Raw genomic sequence first — 23845 nt, 5'->3', positions numbered from 1 at the left:
GTGGGATGAGAGGATATCCCGATTTACTAACAATGGCTTTAAGAGATGCTTTCAAACTTCATACTCATATATTCTGCAAGTGTGTGTGTGTGTGTGTGTGTGTGTGTGTGTGTGTGTGTGTGTGTGTGTGTGTGTTCAGACAAGTTGTACCCATTGGACACCTGTTCTGATAACTCAACACTGACAAGCTTATTGTTCAAGTGCTACCAACACTATAATTCCCTATACTGTCTGTAATGCACAAGTAATGAAGCATCCTACAGTGTGTACGTGTGTGAGGTCGTGTGATGTGTGTGTTTCACCCCAGATAGCATCTTTGCACTAGATAAACCTATTGTTCTCCCCTCTAACCACCATTATCCCAGTGCAGAGGAAAACTGCTTCACTTGTTCAGTGCAAAATCCAGAGTATCGCTCCTCACCCATCTCCTAGCGCTGTCTCATCTCATCTCATCTCTCCATCCATTCGCTTTTTTAATTTCATCTGTTTTTGCGTCTCCATCTGGGGCTCCTCGGTTTTTGGTTTTTGTTTTTTTTTTTGTTTGTTTTTTTTTTTGGGGGGGGGGGGGGGGTTGTTCTTCCTGCACATCATTTGTGCAATCACTCTCTTCTTTTTACCCCCTCCCCCCCTCCTCTTCTTGCACTCCTTCTTTTGTCTGTCATAGCTGGGTACAGCGCAGTCATTTGCTGCTATAGTCTATAGCTAGAAGCCCTCTCGCAGAGATAGATGCCTGCCTATGAAAGACATTTGTTTCCTTTACTGTCACTGTGCAATAATCAGCCACTCTAACGTAATCAACATATTTCCCTTGCAGTAAATACAGCTGAGCAAGTGGATCCGCGCACACTTGTGTGGGCATGTGAGCTTCTGTGTGTGTGTGTGTGTGTGTGTGTGTGTGTGTGTGTGTGTGTGTGTGTGTGTGTGTGTGTAAATGGGAAGGGAGTGCAGGTTTTTTTTCTTTTTGCTGTATTTGTGTGCGTGTGTACCTGCAATCGTGTAGATGGGGATGGGTGTCTGTTCGGCCTCTCTTCTTTTCTTTGGCAGCGCATGCAAATGCAGATTCTCATGCATGCGTATGCCATGTGACAGAGAGAGATGATTCTTGGTGAAAAACCAGTTTGTTAACGAATTAGAGTTAATTAGCCAACTTTCAGTTCCCAATGCTGTAATTGGGCCCATTTCTCTCTGTTTCCTCCAGCTGGCGTCTCTCATCCACTGCGGAGAAAGGAGGGGAGAGAGAGAGAGGAGTGAGGGGAGGAGAGAGCGGAGGGATGAGTTGGAGGAGTTGTTGGGGAGTAGGAGGGGGGGCATTACATGTCTGTAGGGGTCTGTGGAGTGCGAGCGAACTTACCCCCTGGGGGTAAGAACCACTTGCACCGGGATTCGAGACAGTAAGAAGTATTAACTGAGAGATAATGATGAAAGGAAGGCTGATGGGAATGAAAATGCAAAAGAACATGTGAGATGAGGGCGGAGAGGAAGTGCGAGGGAGGGGGGTGATGGTTTGAGGGGAGGGGGCGCGAGTGGGGTGACAGAAATATTGAAGGATGAGAGGGGAGACGGTGAAATCATAAGCCATTGCAAATTGAGGGAGAAAGATGCACAGTGGTACAGCAGTTTAGGGGCGAGCACGGAGCAACTGCGTTCAAGTCCAGCTCATCTAGAACTTTCTCACAGGCTCCTTCTCACGTCTCCTTTCTTTTTTCTGTCTGCGCCAGCTTAATAAACCCAGAAATGCCATGAAGATAATATTTTAAAAAAACGACACTGCGGGGTCTGGTTGAGAAATAATGCTACATATAAAAATCATGAGGCAAGGGAGTCGTGAAGAGAAGGAGTGATGAAAGAGAGGAACAGACCCTCTCTTGGTACCACAGTGTGATGATCAGTAGAGTCTAATGAAGGTGGAGATGTCCCCCAGGAGTCCTGCGCTCTCTTGACGACCACTGGGAATGGCAATTAATGCATGGTGTACTGAAGGAAGATTCACACACACACTGGCTGGTGCACACATTCAGATGTACAGTTACATAAAACAAACCACAGCCCAACTTGCCATGGTCTAAACTCAAACTGTGCAAATGCTGCATTCAACCATATTACATTTGCCATCAGTTTACATAATGAAAATGGCGGAAAAACCGGAGAACAGTTTTATTTCCCATTATTCCATACCGGCTCCAGAAAGAATAATTCACAGCTCAAGTGATTGGCTCCATTGTGCACGTACGTAACCACCCAGAACACTCAACGACACAGGCCTTGTTTTTCCTTTGGGTTTCCTGCACAAAGGAGTCCTGTTCCCTCTGCTGCATTGCCCTATATTTCATAGATAAATCTGTGTGTGTGTGTGTGTGTGTGTGTGTGTGTGTGTGTGTGTGTGTGTGTGTGTGTACACCAGCGCAGCTAACTCCCCTCACACTGGCCCCTCTGCTCATTATCTTATTGGTATTTTCTTCCAGTTGGTGCACTGGCTTGAGTGGAGAAATGAGGGAGATTTAGAGTTGGGGAAACGAGCCTCGGGTGGATGGGTCCCTCCCTGCACTGCGGATTGTTGCATGTGTCTTCTGTGGAACAACTACTTTTAGAGCAGGTCACCGAGGGACCTCACAGTTATGTAAAGATGAAAGGATAAACTGCTGAGGCAGTGAGAGTGGAGAGGAATGGACAGTGTTAGAGCATGCATGCGCATGAATGGGTGTCTGCGTGCGTGTGTGCGCATTAGGCGTCTTTGCATGAATGAGTTGGTGAATGTGTGTGTGTGTGTGTGTGTGTGTGTGTGTGTGTGTGTGCTTAGCAAATGTTACAAGCCAAATACGGCTGGTCTGCCCTCTTATGAGATAAAAGCGTCTGCCTCTATACCACTGAGACTGCAGTGTAATGGCACTACAAGACTGAAGCTGACACATGTGGTTGGAGGAAAGGGCTGGGGCGGCGGAGAGGGGGAGGCGTTATAGAAACGATGGGTGGGTGACGTCAGTATCAGCCCTGACATTTACACTGCAGGGGGTGGAAAATAAGACCTCCTCTGTTCCGCCTCAACCTCTCATAGTTCAAGAGAGATACTAGGAAAGTTTCGCTTTTTTCCCTGTTTGGCCTCTTCTTTATCCATTGAAATTACCTTGACCTTTGCATATGTCAATTGAAATTGCTCTTCCTTTCTCTTCGTCTTTGTTTTGCTCTCTGCTGCTCCTACTTGTTGCCCGCTGAATTTTTCTTTTCTTTTTTTTATTTGGTCAAAGGCTACATAAAAATGATGACCGTCCCTGCCCCATCTTTGTGCTGCAGAAAATGGGCACAACAGCATTTAAGTTACAGGCCAAGGTTTTGTATTCTGTACTTGTTTTATTCTTTCCCCAGCCTTTTTTCACACTTTCAGCAGTATAATTCCTCAACTGTAAAAGGAGATTCACTGTAGTTATTTATTTTCACCAAGGACAGGCAGTTGGGATGGAATAAGCCATCTGTGAAACGTTTTTTCTTTCTTTTCATTTTTTTAATGTACGCACACGCACACACAGTTTAGCACACAGCAGAGGTGCTATCAGTTGTAGTTAAGGAGGAGGGGTCTTAGTTACCTCTAGGTTAATGATCCTCATTAATATGCGCTAATATACCCCAGGTCATGCAGTAATTAAAAATCTCATTCAACGCTCTCAGCTTAAACTGACTGACTTGGCTTCGTCCTATCAAGATTAGCATTTATTATTTGTCTCTGAGGTCTCTAGTTCACAATGAGAGGTGAGCCTAATAGTCTAACGTGGAGCGTGCGGCTGTTGTGCGTCTCCTAGAGTGCCTACTAAAGGCTTTTTGCCTGTGCTTGGCTGGGCATGACTGTTTGTGAGCTGAAAGGGCTTGCAGGTTGTGCCTTTGGGAGTTGCATCACATTTGCAAGAGAGTGTTTGTGCAAAAGGGGACCACAAACAAGCGCTCCGAAATACACACTCGGGCGTACACCTAGATGCACAACTGCATGTCAAGTCCATTAGCATAGGGACTTCCATATTCCTCTGAGTCAGCTGATGTCAGCTGATGCAAGCTGTGCTAATTGTAAGGGTGTATGACTATTGCATGATCATGTAGGAAAGAAAGGTAGATACATACACACTATGTATATAAGGAGACAGAATAATACCATTTACTAGCAGAAGGCCCAGATATAGTGAGAGAGCCGCGGCAGAGTGTGGGACAGCAAGTTTGTGCTGCACTTTTTATTCCGTTTGAGCTCGCAATCTGCATGTAATTAACATCTGATTTTCTAAGGCAGCAGCTAATAATGCAATCAGTGATAACGCTCGCCTCCTAAGCACATCCTGCAAGTGATGATGACTTCAAAAGGGGGGCAGTAGGATTTGTCAGAGATCCACCCAAAATAATATTTTTGTAATATCCAAAATGTCAGTTCCATTAACTGAGCTTCTTAATGAAACTCAAACAGGGATAATAAATTGGGTGTCTATTATGGTAAAATTGTAATAATGACCTATTTATAGAAATGTACGTAAAGGTTAAATGGATGAAGCAATTGAGCCCGCTTTTTGATGGAAACTGTGGTCATGCTAAAAGTTCCACAGGACACACAGTGCTCCAAAAACCAAATGAGATTGAACTCTGTGACAGTGAACCTTCAGAGCCGCTGTAAAATCCATGCCTCCATCTGTTACGCCTCACTCCTTAAAATGCACACAGTAGAAGCAGGTAGATCAATCCAAATATAAATAGTATCAGATCGATACTAGCACAACAGGACCGATACTTTCTGTCCTCTAAGTTGGCTATGTAGCACACTGAATTGTGTAATTTATTTATTTAGTTGAAAATGTCTATTTTATTTGTAGCCTATAGCACATTTAAACAGACACAGGCACACTTACATTCCACATCTCCAAAATACATGAAAAGCTTAAAGGAATTTCTTGTTGTGTTGAATGTGGAAGGTAAAAATCACAGTGATATAGTGGTCATTAAAATGTGTTCATAATTTGAAAATTAACGATGAGTCATATCATATCATATTATGACACGCAGCTCTCCCCTACATAAGCTGCCTTTATACGTTAAAAACTATCGGTATTGATATCGGCAAAACCGGCCTTGACTTTACTTGGTGTCAGATCGATACCAGAATTTGCAGCAGCACTAGCAAACTGCAAATTCAACAATGCTGTATCTATCTGATAAATAACTTCACTGCGCCGAGGTGCAGGATGTGTCTAAACCGAAGTGCCAGCGGCTCTGTAAATTCTGCCAGGAGTGTTGAGACACTACCGCCTGCTCAGAGAGAGCACAATGCTCAACAGTAAGCTAGTTAGTGAGAACAAAATGTGGCCTATGTGTTTTCCAGCTCTTTCAGTCCTTTTTTCTGTTGTTACTATAAATAGAGACTGCAGAACATCAAAGAGAGGAGAGGTTTCTCTCAGCAACAGGCCACAGTACAGCCATTATCCACTGGCTCTAAATACATCATCCCTCTTTTGGCTGATCCCAACGTAGAGGGTTCTGGGGACTGTGAGTGTGTGTTAGTGTGAGTGTGTGTGCTTTATCGTCAAAGGAGACACTGCTGACTCAGCCTCACAAGCCCACTGTCTCACACGCATACATCAAATAATGTAACAACTCACACAAAAGAGTGTGATTGAAATTGAGTTGATTCACGACTTTCCAGTTAAACGCGATATCTCCGATTGCACAAGGTCGCAAACTAGCGTGCACCAAACGGATCGCTTTCCATCTCCTCTTTCTCCCCTGGCTCTCGCTCTCTTTTTTTGTTCTTCTTTTGGATTCTTTTTCTGCTCTTTAATTGTTCTTCTCTGTTTTTCTGCATCTTTCTGTCTTTTTTGTGGTCTTTAAAGATTTAGCTCGTCATAGCAACCACACCAAAATGGCTGATGTTTTTGTAGAGCTGTGCTGAATAGGTATTTGTGCAGTTACCTGTGTGTGTTACTATGACTGTGTATGGTATGTAGCTGAATGTGTGTTTTTGTATTATTTTTGCACTTGTCTTTATTTGCTTTTTTTATGATGCATTCCACGAACACTTGATTTTTAATGAGTATAGTATTAATTTCGGATGATTGTGGGTAATGCAGGATTTGAGTTTATTTTTCGCACTGGCCTCATGTAATTAATAAGAATAAGCACATTCTCTATCCACCACAGAAGAAGACCTAATTATTAGCTGTGTGGAAATTTAGGCTGTCTGGAAATGGTGTAAACATTTAATTCAATCTTGGGTGACTCACATTTAAGTGCTTATTAGTGAGAATGTTTTGAGCAGTGAATTTTTTTCTTCTTCTTCTTTTTGGTGAAGCTTCTTTCTTACCTTGATCTTTGTCAGAACATTGAAACTGTCCAATTTTTATCTTTTAGTAAACATTAATTACAGCTAATTACATTAAATGAACTGTAACTCGCCTTTTTTCTCCTTTTTTTGCATGGCAAGCACATAGACATGTTGAATTTAATTTCTGCTTCTACTCCTAATTCATGTCCCTAGCTTGTACCAGGTTCACAATTTTTCCACACACCACTAAACACTTCTGCGAGTGATTCAGCAGCATGGAAGATTGGAGGGAAAGCTCTGTCTGCCCAGGTTTTCACCCCACTGATTTTTCTACTGCAGCATCTAAAAGCTTTCTCCAGTGGAAATAACAAACAGAGATATTGGACTTCCAGATAGAATATAAATTTAATGTCCAAAGCTGCAGGCAGGTTTCTGTTGTTTTTGTCAGTGGCTACACTAAGTGCCAAGACCAAGTGCTATCTCCGGTAATCAAAGACTTTGTCCATATGTGACTCTCGGCCCTTCTCTCAAGTGCGAAAACATGGAAGCAGCTTTGCTGGTGCCATGAAATCTTTTGGATTTAATACAGAAAAAAGTGCTTTTTCTATTATTCAGATGTAATATTTGTTTCACTTGTCTTCGTTTCATAATAGGAATGAAACTGAAAATAATTGGGTGCCATTTTTAAACGCCGGCTTTTATTCAGTGTCATATTGAGGATGTGTTTTGTGTGGTTCTTGTTACTCTGTTCACATATCTGCACGGATCAGGCACGATGTTAAAACTGCTGGCACGTTAAGGGAACGACGTTAATGGCAAACTTTCTGTCCTGGCATCCATGTGGATGTTCCTTTCACACATACCACCCACCTAAACATTGTTGCAGACCAAGCACCCCCCCCACCAACCATGGCAACAGCACTTACTTCTCTCACATCACCCCGACTGCTCGAGGCAGATGGCTGACCTCCCCGAGCCTGGATTTGAGCGAAGTTTCTTCCTATTGAAATTGAGTTTTTTTTCTTTCAACTGTCACAAGAAATTGTTGGGTTTCGTTCCTTTAATATTGACATCTCTTTACATTACAGTGCAAGGTGCCTTGAGATAACTGTTGCTGCAAATTAGAACTGTATAAATACAAGGTTTAATATATGCCGTATGCATAATTTTTGGTGATTTTGCTGATTAATAATTTATTGTGTTTTCTTCCCTGATATGTCCATTTTTTCTGCTTGGATCATTAATAGGCAATGGGTTGCTTAGTGAGCACAGCAGCAGCACAAAAGTGATGTATTGATACGGATTTTGCAAATGACTCGCACACACACGCACACACACACCAGCAAACAGACTTTTCTGCACAGAAATGTCGCCCTGTGCTCCTTTCAGCAATTACTGAGCATGTTCAGAGTTAATGGAAAGCTGAGAGGATAGCTATCTATAGCTCTTCACCTTAGGTTGAAGGTCTGGCCGTATTTTTGTGCTTACCATGCACGTATATTGTGTTTGTGCATGTGCAGCTGTGGTGAAGTGCGCTTGCTCATGCATCTGTGCGTGTGTTTGCATTGATGTGGGAGGAGGAGGCTATTTATTTTGATTGTTTTCAATGAGGCTCCAATGCGTAGAATCCATAACAATACCATCAATCCACAGCAGGAGCAGCAACATGGATGTAATTTATATGGTAATGCAGCCTGCGTGGTTGCCCCAAGTTACACAGTGGACATCTCTGACAGTGGACAGCATGACTGTGCTGTAGCATCCTAATGCTATGTATAGCCATAGACACACACACACACACGACACACTCTTGCACATTTCCGCAACAGGGAGGCATGTTTCAATTAGCAGACGCTGAAAGATGCTCAACTGCATTTGTGCTGCTGGGGCTAAAGGTCGAGTGTATTGTTTTGTGTCAAGCTGGGTCTGCTCTCGTATCCCTGGTAGAAAATAAAAACAAAAACAAAAAAATGTTTCTTGACAGGAGTGAGAAAGGACCTCCTGAAGCAGACGCTGGAATAATCTGGGAAGTATTTTGTTAGAATTCATGGCCTGCATCATTTGTTTTCCTGCAGCACACTGTAGCATACTATACGACTGTGTGCATGCAAATGTATCCACGTGCATTTGTGGTCAGGCTTGCTGTAAAAGCTGTCGACTCTGGCCTCCACCTTTTTGATCTATACAATGTTCCTTTCTGTTTAATCCCCTGGGAGCATTGTGTAGTTCATCTTCAGTTCTCCATCCTGTCCACTATCTTTGCACTTCATTTAGGTGAATATAGGCTTTTGTATTTGTATAGGTTTTAAAGCACAGCAAAGCTCAATCAGTCAGTACTTTGTTGCGGTTGTGAAGTACGACACGCAACGACTTTTGAGGTCTGTGTCTGTCTCTGTTCCTTCGTAGAATAGTCTTTGATGAGACCATCAACACTGTTATTCAATTCATCATCTCCTTGCGTTTCTTTTCAAAGTTCTGTTGACATTAGTTTGTAATTGGTTTCCATTATCCCAGTGCACTTCACATTATATGAAGGCCAAAGGATATTGTTAAGAGGCCACTAATCATCAGAACCTATTACTTCTGAGTGACCTCAGAGCCATCTTCTGTAGAGGTGGTTTTTGATTTGTGATTGAAAAGATGGAACAAGGTAAAGGTCTTTTGAGGATTTCTGCCTTTAACTTTTCATCTACCTACATACATATCCTTTTTCTTTTCCCTTTCAAATAATCCAGTTTCATTCATTCATTCCTTTTGTGCTGCTTCTGTGAGGCTGGCTGTAATTTTCACAGCGTTCAAGTTTTAGATAGCATATCTGGCCAGATGAGAAATGTGTCATTTAGGTTTGTATTTTCCACTCAATTTTTAAAAAAAAATCCGTTTTTTAATTTTTGTTTCGAATTGTGTGTAGTTTCACTACATATGGTTTGCTCATTTCTGTTTAGTTTTTATTCGTTTCTGGATTAGTCTTAAGTAAAAATCGATGGTTGCCCTTTGATTGCATTGAATATTTTGTGCCATCTGAGATGGCAAGTAGTTGCAGCAACAAGTAGTTGCAGCAGCCAACTGGTTACTTGGAAGTTGAATAACCTTTGGGTGACTTCTGTATGTGATTTGACTCACAGTGAAGGTGATCACTCTCAGCCAGATCGACCAAGGTCTGAAAATAATTTCCATCTATTTTATGAATGCAAAGGCACTACAAACACATTGCAATCAACCCGAGTCACTCAACTGTCAGGCGTCTTTGTAATACAGGATTTAACACAACTGGTTGCTAACTGGTTGTATTTGTTATATTCTTAGTTCCAACACCATGGTATTGGAATTGGAAGTTAGGCTCTTTACAAATTCACTGATTCATGTTCACAAGCCTCCTTGTGCTGTGTTGTGTTGACCAGCTGCATCAAGTTACTGGGTATTTTTCAATCAATATTCCATTTTCGTATGGTCACTAGTCACAGTGGTGACATTCAGTCACAGGCTTATAAATCAGTAATACAAATTTTACCGAAATGCTTAGTTATTTAAAAAAAAATTTGTAAAGACTGGTAGAAACAGTTATTGTGTAAAAGTGTAGAAGCTTTATTCTCCAAAGCAATGAGTGCATAATGTAATGCAAACCAGTAATTTGAAGCTACTTTCCAAGTGGTACATAGAAGTACTGTGGAGTACTTTATTTTCAGCTCACTGAAATATTTCAAATATACCTGTTGCTCAATGAGAATTAACATTTTTTTCTTTACATCTAGATGACATTAACAGGCGACTTTTTTTTTTAAGCCTACACTGAGAATTTGCTTATTTAAATCGTTTTTGAGTAAGCGAGTTAATTCTTATTGATTTAATTAATCATGTTGAATGACATCCAGCTCAAAGTTGGCTCAGATATTTACAGTTTGAACATTTGGTCTTCAGTGACTCCAGAATAAATACTTCATGTTTGAATGGGAGCAGAAAAACAGACTAGTGAGAAATCGGTGGTTGCCGATTGAGAGTGAACAAAAAACTGTTAAAACAAGTAGATAACATTAATGGATAGGCTCAGTTTAAGCTCTGTTTAAATTAAAGATTCTTAGAAATGCTTGAGTGAGAACCCGCAAACTCAAATGTTATTTGATTTCATTAATAGTGATGATTAGCATCCAGCTCAAAGTTAGTTCAGATCTTTACTGTGTGAACGTGTGGTCTGGAATAAAACATTTTTTTGTGCATGGGAGCAGAAAAACGGAGACCGAACAGAAAATTTGATAATTTTTTTCTCAGAACCTTCATTTTTCAAAACATCTGATATTTTTGAGAGAAACTCTATGAGAACTTGGACCAATGTACTCTGAGTAAACCAGAAGAAGACTCTGAGTCATGCCCTGAAGTCTGGATAGCACCCTTTGCCCTACTGAAAGACATCTTCAGCCACAGCCCCGGGCTGTTTGTGTGTCCGTGGAGGATCTGCGTTTTTGGGAAGACGCCCCTACACTTGCGAAGTGACAAAGTGATGCTGGCGAGATGAAAGAAAGAAGCGTAGCACAAGCAGAGGAGAGCTCTAGGGCAGAGAAAAACCCAGACACTCTGTTTCACATCAAAGAGGGAGCCAGTGATACAATCATCTCTTTAGGCAATGAAAGCCCAACTTTATTAATTAAAACACGTCTGTTGAATCATCTTCTCATCTCTCCCTTCCCACTTTACTCATTTTATCACTCATTTTCGGCAATGGCGCTGATTACGAAAGGAAAGAATAGAGGGGGTGGATGTGGGAGGACGCATAAAGCAGGCCGTTCCTGGATAGACTTCCACATCCAGTTGTTGCTCACACCAACAACAGGTGTGCGTCTTGCAAGTCGTGCAAAATGTGTAATATTAATAAGCAATGAATAAGAGGAAATAGGAGGCGAGAACTTGAGAAATAGGAAGAGAGGGGAGGAACAGGAAGAGATGAGATGGAGGAGATAGACTGAACTGTATGGATAAATAGAGAAAAGGGTCCATTGTGTCAACAGCTGTCTAAATAGCCCTCAGATCACTGTCAGGCACTATCGTACGCGCGCACACACATATATGTGCATAGTTAGGCACACACTGACTGACAGCACCCCCTCAGTCCAACATCTGTGCTGACAGCAGCCATGGTAATGAGTCTCTGCATGTGCCAGCATGGGTGTGTCGCTTCTTTTTCCTCCTTCTTTCCCGGCGCATAGCTCATTCAATCATTTCACTCGTCTTGTTGTTTTCCCCCCGCTCTTTTCTTTTCGTTATTTCTACTTTTTTTTTTTTTAACCCCTCGTCATCTTTTTAGGAGCACGTGCTGATTGACTTTTCCGCGCTCGAGTAGCAACTAAATGAGAAACATTGTCAAGTGTGAAGTTGTGTGGCAGATCGAAGCGCTTTTCAGGTGCACCGCGCCGCACGTAGAGGTGTGGAGGAAGAGAGGGATGAATGAAGGGAGAGATGAAGAGATGATGAATGGCTCTCGTTAGAGGGGTAATTTGTCTCTCCTTGTCTGACTGGGCTCCAGCTGTCGCTCCATCCTTCGCTCCACTCTGCTCTCCTCTCCCTCGGCCTACCGCTCCTCACCTCAGCCAGATGGGTGGACGGATGGACGGATTGAGGCAGGAGGGAGGGAGGGACGGAAAGGAAGGCAAGGACACGGAAGAGAAGGGAAGGGAAAGCATTGAGGAGCCAACTAGCAGAATTATGCCTCATGTATAATTCCGTTGCCGAGTAAGGAATGGCTTCACGGAGAAACAATAGACGATGCTAAACTCATTCGCTCATTCACATGCAGTAGCTCAGCAACAGGCAAAGCTTATATGCTCGTATGACTCATACAAGCAACTCAAAGCCTGGTGCCCGCAGAACAAACTAATGACGGCTGTGTGCATGTGCACGCCTGTGTGTCTTGTGTTTTACATTGTACACAAATCATCAAGGGACACTGCTAATACTTCTAATACAATGCTACAGTCTTAGGATTGCCTAGATTCTCCCCCATGATACGCTTCTTTTTCACACTAATCAACACTTGCGCGAGAGAGCTGTAGATTCAAAGTGAGTGAGAGACGGGCGCAGGGAGAGGAGGACTGAGAGATGTATACAGATGGCCAGGGAGGCGACTGAAGGATGGCAATGAACAAATCGTCAGGAGAACCACGTGAGCTCATTGCCAAGTCTTTGTTCTAATAACACAAAGCAATTTCCACTGACCTTTCTAGAAATGTAGCGGGCAGAAATGACTGAGTTAAGGATGCCCCACAGCATAATTGCTAAGGAGATTAAAGTTCCCTTAATTGCTTTTGGCCAACTAGTGCAATTTTTCCTTTTTTTGTGATTAAAGGCATTTAGAATATTAATAACAGCATGTGCATGAGCTCTCACACACACAGACACAGCTGTGTGGACCCGCGATAAAAACATGCATGTTTCTTCTTCTGCTTCTTCTTCTTCTGCAAGGTGTGCTGCTACACATTTGCCATTTTTCTATTGCCAGTGGTCACCAGTAGCCTCATTGTAGGCTTTGTGAAATATGCAAATCACTAGGTTCCGTCTCATCATTCTTTAAAAAGTCACTTCATATAGATCATTGGGCCTTTTTTTTTTTTTTTTTTTTGCTCGTATCGGTGGCTTATTCCCCCTTTACCTCTTTATTCATTTTGTTCCTGTCCTCCATCTTGCTCAGTCCCCTCTTATTGCCTCTTCCCCTCCTAATTCCCTTCCTCTATTGCTTTCTTCCTCGCATTTTTTTCCCTTTTATTGGCAATAAGTTTTGTCAGCTCATAGCTTCTTGACTGTCCCCCAAACCCCCTCCATACCTCTCTCTCTCTCTCTGTGTGTCTCTCCTGCTCTTGATTTCCCCGGTTAACCCTGTAACCTCACTGTCTCCCCCCACCTGCGTCCCCTTCTCTCCATCAGTCTCTGCCTGTCCCTCTCTGTCCGTCCCCTTTTCCCCCCTGTCAGCCACAGTGTTTGCTTTGCCATTGTTTATCCATTTTTCTCTGTTTGCTCTGATGAGATTGACCGTACACACACACAGACACACACACATACCTAAACAGAAGACAAGGCTAGCATGTCTCTGGGGTGTAGTTAACGTGGGGCTGTGGATCGATCCTAGCTCTGGTTTCCATGACGCAAAGCTCTGAGCTGGAGCAGTTTGGACAGCAGGATGGAGGCATCAGTCTGTCTCTGTTTCTATCAAATAAATCTCTGCAAAAGCCGCGACAACACCTGGAGTCAAAGGTGTATTTACCATGATTAATGCGTTTCATTTTGATGCCGCATAGAAGGGCGCGTTAGCCAACAAATATGTCCAACCGCTTTGTTTCTTAAGTGATGTCTGCATTGATCTTTCTCCTCTCCCTCGCCCAGGTGCCGTTTCCCCCCGAGGCGAGCAAAATTGCATTGTCACTGAAAAAAAAGCCCACCATACCCCCCGATCTATCATGCCCTTTGCAGTTTTTTGATTCCTGTCAATGCTCTGTGATGGGAAGATGAATGCTGTCAAATTACAATCACACCACATCTGTATTCTGAAGGAGCGCCAGTAAGGGGAAAAAAAGAAAGGGGGGGAGATAGTGCAATGATGAATGTGCAGCTATCTTTTCTTTTTCTCCAAGGTCTCAATGCTTTTCTGTCTTTCTCCTGCTATGTTGCTGACTGTTTTTGTTCTGTGTGAAAAGAAAGAGAAAGGAGACTGAAAGGCTGTGTTTTCGATTTTCCCGCTGAAGTCTTCGGCGACAAGCGAACAAATAGATGAAGTTTGTAGAACTGGAGAAGAACTAGACCGCTTTCCCCCACACACTTAAACTTTGTGGGAGAAAAAATGGGTAATTTGTTATTGTAAAGAAGAAGAAAAAACATGGCTGGCTAACAAGAGATTTTACTTTGAAGGAGGAGAAAATAAGTGATTGTGTTAAAAAGTCTTCGGTCGACTATCTAATTAGTAGTTATAATAACCTGAGTCCTTCTGTGGATTGACTGGACTCAGTGGCCTCATTCTTATCATATTGTTGATTGATTGAGCTGCAAATATGGCAGACATAATTATTCTATATTTTGAGCAGTCTCTAAATAGAATTTATTAGATTTGTCTTTGTCCTTGATTCCAAACCTTTGGAGAGTAGAGTGAATTCTCTCCATCCCACTCTTCTCTCTCTGGTGTACGGGACAGCCTGATTGTGTCCACGCATCCCATGGCTCCTACTATTTAAAGACTTGGCTGTTAACTTTCTTTTGTCTTACCCATGTAGAGGACAATCGTATCATGGATGTAGGTCCTAGCAGCAGTCTTCTACCATTGGTGTTGAACTATTTTAATGACAAAATAACAGATGCTTATAAATTGCACCGTTGGTCAATTCAGTATGACCCCATTGCTTCATTTGGTCATTTTTTAGGTGTTTACAGGAGTAGATAGCGTCCTGTGTTAATTTTGGCATGTGTATGAAAAAACATGTATGTATATACGTGTGTGTGTGTGTGTGTGTGCGTATAGTACTGTGAATGGCTTTAAACCACTTATATCAATATTTCATTTTTTTTAAAAATGAGAAAACGGCACTAAAATTGTCATGACTTGAAAGGAAACTTTTTTTGTACTCATTAATGCACTTAGGAGATCTGCACTGATCGTTCTCTGTGTCTCAGCCTTCTGTGATTGTACCCAGCATGTTCTACATTATTAATATCAGGGGATGCTCAAAGAAGCAAGTTTAATTAGGGGTTAACCGGATAGCTTTGTTGAGTACAGTGTGCGTGCAGCAGGTGTTTCAATCCGTGTGCAGATTTTTAAGCCTTAAAGGTTAAGGTTAGCTCAAATTAAGTAAAGCACAAAAAAATAAAATCTCTCATTCAGAGACATTTTGATCTTAATTTTATTTTATTTCCCAACAAAGACAAACACATTTGCATTAGCTCTGTCCAACCAGTAATCAGTAATACCAATAAAACTTTTTTTAAAATTTAGATATAGTTACCGTAAAATTTGGATTGATCCCAGAGTTACCTGTAATTTGAGTCAACAGGCCCCTTAAAAAAATGGTGGCATCTCCTCATTAAAAATATCCACGTCTCCCATTCAGGTTGCCTCTCTGAGCAGGCCCCTGTATCACTGTCAGACAATGCCATCTGTTTTGTCTAACGTCCCCTCCGTCCTTCTCTGCCCCCCCTCTCTTTCTGTCCCTCCATCCTCCAGGTCGTCCACTCCCTCCAACCTCTTCCTCCACCCTGCTCCCTCCATCCCTCCCGTCCTCCTCGTCTGCCCCCCACCACCCCTCCCCCGGCCCGTCCCCACCGATCAGGGAATGCCAGGTGCCCCTGCTGGAGAAAAACTCCACCCACTCTCACCTGGAGCCCCACCCGGAGGATTCATACTTGCTCCGGGCCCAGCCCTCGTCCACTGGTAAGAGAGCGCTCCATTCAACCATCCTTTCATTCTCTCTTCTCTTTTTTTTTTTTGTTTTAATGTTTGCATCAATATGCCATCCATCACCTGAGTCGATGCATTACCTCATCATGTGTCCATTTCCTGATCTGATTTAGTCGTTCAGTAAAATGCCAAGCAATGCTGCGCTTTAATTTAATGTCACATCTTGTTCGGCTCTGGCCATTTGTTTCTGCTTCTCTGCATTCCACTGAAGTCAGCATTTGTTTGCAGGGCTGGAAATCAAACTGAGGGGACGTTTTTACTGTGATTGCTTTAAAATAATAAGAGAATGTAAAAATAAATAAATAAATAAAATTTGTGGATAGTAATAGGGTTTTTTTTCGAGAAGACGTAAAACTTTTAATTTGGATCATTCGTGGATGAATTCAAAGCAAACAATTACAGCGTCAGGTAATCGTTATATGACACTGATTGTAATAAAAAACTGTTTATGATTTTTAAATCAGTTGTTGCATAAGCATAAAAAGAACTAATATAAAAATCCTGTCTTCCTTTTATTTTTTTGTGGCACATGTGACAATCCTAGACTGACAATTGCTGATTCGTTAATGGATTGCATTTTAAATGTAACCCTCCCACCTTAACCAAAAAAAAAAAAAACAATGATGCAAGGAGAAGCAACCCCCTACTCTCTGCAGAGTGCAGCTTGGTTGCCACTGAGTAGGTGTGCTTGTAGTTATTTTCCATATGACATTAATAATCCGCTGGAAAGTGAAAGGTAAGGGGATGATGAATTTTAAGTGCCAGCAGGAGGATCAGCGTAGCAAAGACAAACTAGTTAGTTTCCCCAGCTTTAAGCTTTCTCTTTCATCACCGGGCCCTTCTTGTTGGCTGTTAGAGGCCTCGTGTGCTTATATCAGCACCTCACAACTATTTTTCTCCTCTTACGCTGTGTGCGCGTACACATGCACGTGCAAACGTCTGCAGTGATGAGGCTGTTCATCAGTATACGCATTTATTCTCAACAATTAGCTACTGTGGGGCAACTCTATGCCTCCCTTTCCCGCTCTTCCCTGTTTCTCCATTCCTCTGTGCATCTGCACTTGTAATCAGTAGATATATTTAGCAAAGGCCTGATGGGAGGGAGAGGGGTGGGCAGAGAAGTCCTAATGTGATTTTTGGTGGAATACAATCTATTGTTAATGGCGTTAGGCTCTCCTTTGATCCAGTATAAATCTTCATTAGGGAAGGCCCGGGTCCCAGGTTCAAGAGCAACGTGATTAGGAGGCTTTTAAAATGACGTTACATCAGCCTTCTAATTGGTTTACTGTTTGCTGGGGCAACATCAATCATTAGCCCAGTAACCGCACAGCAAATAAATTTACTCTGCCACTGACACCCTAATGGCAGACACTGGTAAAGAGGGAGAGTGAGGCTCGCAGGCGCACTCTCTCTTTCTCTCATTCTTGTTCGTATACACCCACACTTTCTGTTGTGGGGCTTCTTTCAGTCTCTGCTGAGCTTGTACACGCAGACAGCGAGCAAGAGAGACAAAGAAAGAAAACAATGACGGAGAAGCTGGGAAAGAAAAAAAGAAGAAGAAGAGGCACAAAGAGGCAAATGGGAGCAGAGAGAGAGGGGGGGGGAGAGAGAGAAAGCCAAACTTTGACTTCTTGAAGTTGTTTAATGAGACATCGTGCATGAAAAATAAGGAGAGAGAAAAGAAAGCAGCCAGAACACACCAGTAAAAATAGATGGGGATAGGGGGGAAGTGAGTGAAAGGGAGACAGAGACGAAGGCACGTAGAAAGTTAAAGAGACACGGGGTAAAAAAGGGTAAACTGATGAGAGCTTCGAGGTTGAAAGGGAGATATTTGGATGGGAGAGCAACAACATTCGGATGAAAGTGCTACTTTTCCAAGCTAGGACTGCCGATCTAATGGTGTGCAGAGAGAGTCCTTGGCTTTGGGCATCCATTAAAATTGGCCTAAATGAGTTCAGAGTGTCAGTCTGGCACTGCATAAACATAGCCTGGCATGCAGGCGAGGCGAGCAATGGCTGCGAGCAAATAAAACACCTATAACCGGCGACTGTTTATGCATGTGTTGTGAAAGTGCATGCCTGTCTGAATATGTGTTTGGTGTGGTCCTGGAGAGAGTAGATGCTGGGCAGGAAATGAGCCTTACCAAGCCAGGCAGAAACTGACCACAGCGAGATAATCCTCAGGAAACTGCATGCTGCGTGTGTGTGTATTTGTGTATGTGTGTGTGTGTGTGCTCCTCTAAAGTAGTCCACCATTACCTAAGCTAACAGGTGGACAGACATGACTTGTGTTCCTAGTGAAGCGTGACAGGTGAATGGGAACGGAACGTTGTTGCCGAGGATTGGCTGGGAATTGGTCTGCGAATGTTTATATGGGAATACTGTCTGGCTCGGAGCACCTGTCTGGGAACGCTCCCTCGGAACGACGGGAGAGCTGAGACGACCAAACGGAGCGTAGCAGATCGCTCCTGGAAAGAGCTAGCATTAGCGCTGTCTCTGGCCATTCATTATGCATGGGGAACACTAAGCTATTTTTAGCTCAAGCCTCTTCTAAAGTGGCTAGCTATCTGCTGCCAGGGAAGCCACCTCAAGTCACTGCCGAAGCAATGAATGTTTAATGGCTTTGTTGAAACAAATCTACAGAAACAAAGGCACAACAAAGGCACACTCCCTTCTTCTCCGCTAATGTTATTCTTCCCTAATGGTGCTTATGTAAGGGTGACATTTGCAAAGCAGTTGGACAATTTGTGCATTTGTATTTGTGTGTGTGTGTGTGTGTGTGTGTGTGTGTGTGTGTGTGTGTGTGGTGGGGGGGTGGGTGCAGGGTAAAATGCACGCATGCATTTCTGCTCATAGACTGTTTGTTTTTGGCTGAATTTGATGACTCTTCTCTAGCGGATTATTGCCTCCTAATTAGACAGAGATGACTAGCCAAGGCAGAGGCGGTGTGTGTGTGTGTGTGTGTGTGTGTGTGCATGTATGTGTGTATAAATGTATGTCTTTAACTTTATTTCCTCTTTGTGCCAGCACGTATCTGTTGTAGTGTGTGCAATGGTGTACAATAAAACCTTAGTGAGAAATAAGCTCCTTTGTCAGGCTGTGCGTGTGTGTGTGTGTGTGTGTGTGTGTGTGTGTGTTTCACCTCAAGTTCTCCTTCCATGCTCAGCCTCAGAGCTCTGAGAAGAATGACAAATGAGGAGCATGTGACATTCTCAGATAGAGGACGCATGAAGCAGCAACACATGGGAATATACCACCCTTAAAAACATGGGGAGCATGGCAATTAGATTGGAAGGGAAGGTGCATGAAAAACAATGAAGGTTGGTGCAGCAGTTTAAAAAAAAGAAAAAAAAGAAAAAAAAAAGAAAGTGGAAGCAGTGGAGATATGGGGCGTGAAATAAAGAGATGGGTAGACAGAGGGAGTGAGAGGGATAGAGGGACGATAGGGAGCGAGGGGTGGGAGCTGATCCCTTTTTAACTGCTGAATGGGCATTTCTGTCCTGCACACAGGCACACACACACAGATGCACATCCTGCCCTGTGACTTTTCTCTGTTAACCACAGAAAATGTCAATAAACAGTTTACCCATCCAAGGCTGCAAAACAAACTGCCTTGGTTGGTTCTTGCTGCCAGTTGGCCACACACACACACACTGTGATATTAATATGATGTGCGAGGCCCTTCTTCTGGCTGAAGTGTGTTTAACAGGTTAGCAGACAGGCTAATGCTCTTCTGCTGAATGAGGCCACTTTGAATTGGCGAGCATAATGAACTTCCAGGGATTAGCCCGAGCCAAACGCACCAGCTTACAGCTATAGTCCCCCTCTCTCTCCGGTCACAGGGGACCTTGGACAAGAATAAACTGGGTCAGGCTTCGACAGCAGTCGGAAGGGGGCTCAGAGCTTCTCCACAAAAAACAAAACAAAACCAAGAGCTGTCAAGTAAATGCTTTCTGTTTACTCACACTGGCGAGTGAAAGAGAGGGAAAAGAAAGGAGGAAAAGATAAAGTGGAATAAAAAGTGATCTGCTTGGCTGCTCACTAATTGCTCTATTTCCTTTTTCGCATGTTTGGTCTTTTATCAGACCAGGTTCCTAGTAAAACGGTTGTTCCTATTAGCCTACCTGCGGGTTGTAGTTTGGAAACCACACACTTTATCTGACTAAGTCCCCTATCTTAATTTATTAGAACCATTTAGCTCAAGATTGCTCATTCCTGCACGCCGCCTCTGTTCCAGTGGTTACTCGCGTTTGTGTATTTGTGGCCAAAACAGAAACGCAAATGTTTTCTTCGGTTCTCTGCATGTATGAAAAAAACAGCCTTGTATGTCAGCCTTGCTCCTCCGGCAGACCCCACTTCTCAATATGTTTGTGTTTTCTCCAGCGAGCTCTAAGGGTTGTTTTTTTATGGATTTGAAGTCTGCATGAGAACAAATTTCTTTGACATCAATCTCCCGTGCTGTAGCAGAAAAAGGAAAGCAATTTGTCTCTGATCATAAATATTTTGTAGCACGTCTAGAAATATTTTTCTTCTCTTTTCTGTTTTTTTTTTCTTCCTTTCTTTCTTTCTTGAACTTCTACCAAAGGTTGAGGGACTTTTTGGAAGAATAGTGCTTTCTTTAAAAAACTTGTTCTTTTTTTTCGCTGCAGCACATTTTACGACAACACAAGCAGAGCATTAGTAATGAGTCGTTATCCACTTTATTCAGTAAATATTGATTCAGCGAAGAATAAAAGGAACAATCGCATTCTATCATGTAACAATTCAGTTCGGTTAGCCCGACAGAACATGACAGCCGCGGCAGTCCCAGTAGGCTACGAAGAGAGTTAATGCATAGAATTACAGGCAATACTTTTCTCCGAATTTACATTTTTCTGACATTATCTGGAGACGTGCAATTGAATTTGCTGCTGAATGATAGATAACAGGATTAGCATTTTTTTCTCTTTTGCCTTGAGTCTGCAAAGCAAAATGCACTTATTACAAAAAGTGGTGGATGCAAGTTTCTGCAGACAGAACAGAGCGTGACTTGATACCTGCGCAACATAATTTAGTGGCTGGATATTTGAAGAAAACCCTCTCCAGTGGTTGGAGTGTGTCTGACTCTGCACACACACATACACACAGAAGATTTTACCACATTCACGCACCCAGGCTACAGCAGTTTGTGGGAAAAGTAGGGCTGGGGAAAAAAGTATTCCTCTTCCATACAAGGTGTGCCATATATTATTCATTCAAATTTGAATGAAAAACCTGTTCAATATTTATGGGAGAGAAAGTGAACAAAAGCATAAGGCATGCATTTTTGTACGCAGATTTAAACACGGGAGATAGCAGGCTGGTCTAGTGAGCGTGGGGTTGCCTAGTTGTATTTTTTGCATCGTTGGGACTGTGTCCATGCCTGCATACGTGCCCAGCCAGTATACGGCTTTTGTTTTTTGTATTTAGATGCTTGTGTGCTTTTGTTGATATGGGTACACTATATAAAAGTATTTATGCAGATAGGGTGCAGTAAAAGGTATTTCACATTTATAGGGACGTTGCAGGGAGGGGAAGTCTAGTTAATTTTATTTATAAAGTGCTTTTAACAAACAAGGTTTATCTTAAAGTGCTTTACATTTCAGCAAAGGAACACAAGGAAAATGCAAATAAAAGGAAGATGAAAGAGAAACAATCCTTAACAAGAAATAGGGCAGTATAGGAAGGAGGAGGAGGAGGGAAGTACACGAAATAAACCCCACCGCATGCTTTAATATCAATTTACGTGCAGAGTTTATGATAGAGAAGGATGGCCTTTCGGGCTGTGTTGTGGCTGCATGTATGCGGGTGATTGCATGCACGCATGTGTATCTGTTTCTCCCAAGAGCATCTTTGCACGCACAAACAGATGTTTAGCGTCTCTCCTGTGTAGCAGAGGTCAGGCCCCATCTTTTTTCCCCCAGTCTCCTTCCCCCTTCTCGCCCCTTCTCTCCTTTCACGAGCATCTGTTCTCCAGCCACGGCGGTGACACCTGCATCCCCGCAGTATCGCAGAGGAATCAGGTCACCTCGCAAACTGGTTGTCATTACAACGGGAGTTGCAAGCAAGCTGGGTTCCCCTTAAACACACATTCAGGAGAACAAAGAAAGATGCATTTGCATAATGTAGATGCAAAATGCATTCGTCTTCTGATTTGGTTTCTATCTGTTAAAAGTCGTCACCCCCCCCCCCCCCCCTCCCTCCGCCACACACACACACGTGAACAGGCAAATATCAAAGCGGAAGAGCAGACAGGAGAGTTCAGCACATCCACACTTCTCCCTTCCTCTCGCACGCTGTTTCTTTTCTTATCAAATCCAAGAGAAGATGACATATGGAGGAGGGCAAGTGTGATCACGCAGCTTGACAAAGCAGTTGCTTTTTTGTTGTTTTCACCCCACACATATGTGTGTGCACGTGCTCCAAACTTTGATCAATTGGAGAAAGACGACGCACCAAGTAAACAGTCTCATGTATCTCCATACTCAGTAATGATGAAAGTCTGATGCGTGGCATCGATGAAAGAAATAGCAAACGATGTCGTAAAGCTGCGTGAAGCATAAATGACGTGCAGGTTTTGCACTGTCATGATATGTAATTTTTTAAGCAGCTGGCAACAAAAAAAGTATGTTAAGATCTCCTGTACTGTATAGTATGTGGTTTATTGATTTTCCCGTGCAAACCCACACACAAGCACGATGAAGATGGGCTCAAATCCCCCACTGATTCATGGAAAGAGGGAGAGGGGGAGGGGGAGAGAACTGTGATGTGTGAATGGGTGTTCTCGTCTGAGTCATCCGGGTTTGTTTTTCAGCTCTCTCACTCAACAGTCCATTAGCTCATTGTTGGAAGGGCTGGTATTGGATTCTAGCTGACATGTTCCCCCAAGTCTGAGAGCAAGAGATGAGGGCGCACGCTGTGCTGAGTGCTCTAATATTGCTCACACGCATCTTTTTGCTACTTGGGGGGGAAAAGAAAACTGGAGAGAAAACGTAAAAGTGAGACAAGGAGAGAGAGGAGTGGATAAAAATGAAGATGGACAAAATGGAGAAAAACGTGAATCAAAATGTAAGAAGATGATTATCAAATTCCACGTATCTGTTGAGCTGGAATTTCCTTCTCAAATAAGTTATCGACCGTTTGGAAAACATGAGACCTACTCCGAACCAAATGATTGCAGAGGCAAAAGTAGTACATAATGGAATGATAATGAAGTTATTTGCAAGCTGAAGAGCTTTGCTTTTGACATACTGCGAAATAATCACCAAATATCAAATAACATTTCTGTTCTACTTTTGGGTTTGTAGCATTTTGGAACCGAGTCCTTGATCCCTTTGATCTGAGACTCTATTTTCACACAGAAGTGTTTTTCTTAAATTCGTCTCTGTGCTTGTTTTCTTCCAGGGGCTGCCAACCACCAGAGTCAGACCACGCTACGACCTCCACTGCCCCCTCCACACAACCACCACACTTTGTCCCACCAGTCTGCCAACAGCCTGAACAGAAACACCCTGAGAGGCGGACGAAACCCCATTCACGCACCCGCTCCGGGGACGGGAGATGGTCCGACCACCCCTGAGTCTGTCCAGTTACAAGACAGCTGGGTGCTTAACAGTAACGTGCCGCTGGAGACCAGGTCAGAGTATATATTTTCTGTTTTGTTTTGGATTGTTTTTCTGTTGACGGGTTTACCTGACGCTGATATCTGGAGCCACTTACAGTAAGCACAGCAGTTGAATAAGCCTTGAGTAATCAATAGTGAGGAATGAAAGGTCAGATCCATTCAGCTCAGTGTGGCGGTGTCAGACAGAAATGTTAGAAGAGAAAGAAAGAAGCTGTGGTGTATTTGGCCATGATGTAAAATAACAACTATTCACTCACTAGGACTACCACAAAACGTGTTACACTAAAAATGAAAGAATACTTAAGAACTTAAAAAGGAAGGAAATTAGGGAACTGGGAACAAATCAATGGAAGGTCTTGGCAGACTAGCAAAAAAATATTAGACTTCATGGGCCATGGACACTTTTCAAACTATGTCCTCTTGAAATAAATGGTGCTGTAACCTAAGTGATGAAGTGACTATTTAGTAAGCTGCTGTGGCTGACAAGCTAACTGGTA

The 23845-nt window shown here is 42.8% G+C and overlaps 1 protein-coding gene across 4 annotated transcripts in view; it reads left to right on the top strand.

Moving 5' to 3' along the window:
* LOC146717336 (teneurin-2-like) overlaps nt 1-23845 on the top strand; it is a 106807-nt gene that overhangs the window by 27431 nt on the left and 55531 nt on the right. For 3 of the 4 annotated variants that reach the window (XM_085474613.1, XM_085474622.1, XM_085474605.1), the window contains exons 2-3: nt 15474-15680; nt 23129-23360. In XM_085474613.1, the coding sequence (XP_085330739.1) occupies nt 15474-15680; nt 23129-23360 (439 nt within the window). The remainder of the gene's footprint in view (nt 1-15473; nt 15681-23128; nt 23361-23845) is intronic. The other variant, XM_085474628.1, reaches the window with a different exon arrangement.

The sequence above is a fragment of the Copadichromis virginalis genome, linkage group LG2 (assembly GCF_057382275.1).
Source record: "Copadichromis virginalis isolate Kocher_CV1m ecotype Utaka linkage group LG2, C_Virginalis_male_GT1.1, whole genome shotgun sequence".
NCBI classification, from domain to species: domain Eukaryota; kingdom Metazoa; phylum Chordata; class Actinopteri; order Cichliformes; family Cichlidae; genus Copadichromis; species Copadichromis virginalis.
Note: the sequence above shows the minus strand (reverse complement) of the source record. Positions and strands in the feature narration are given on the sequence as shown.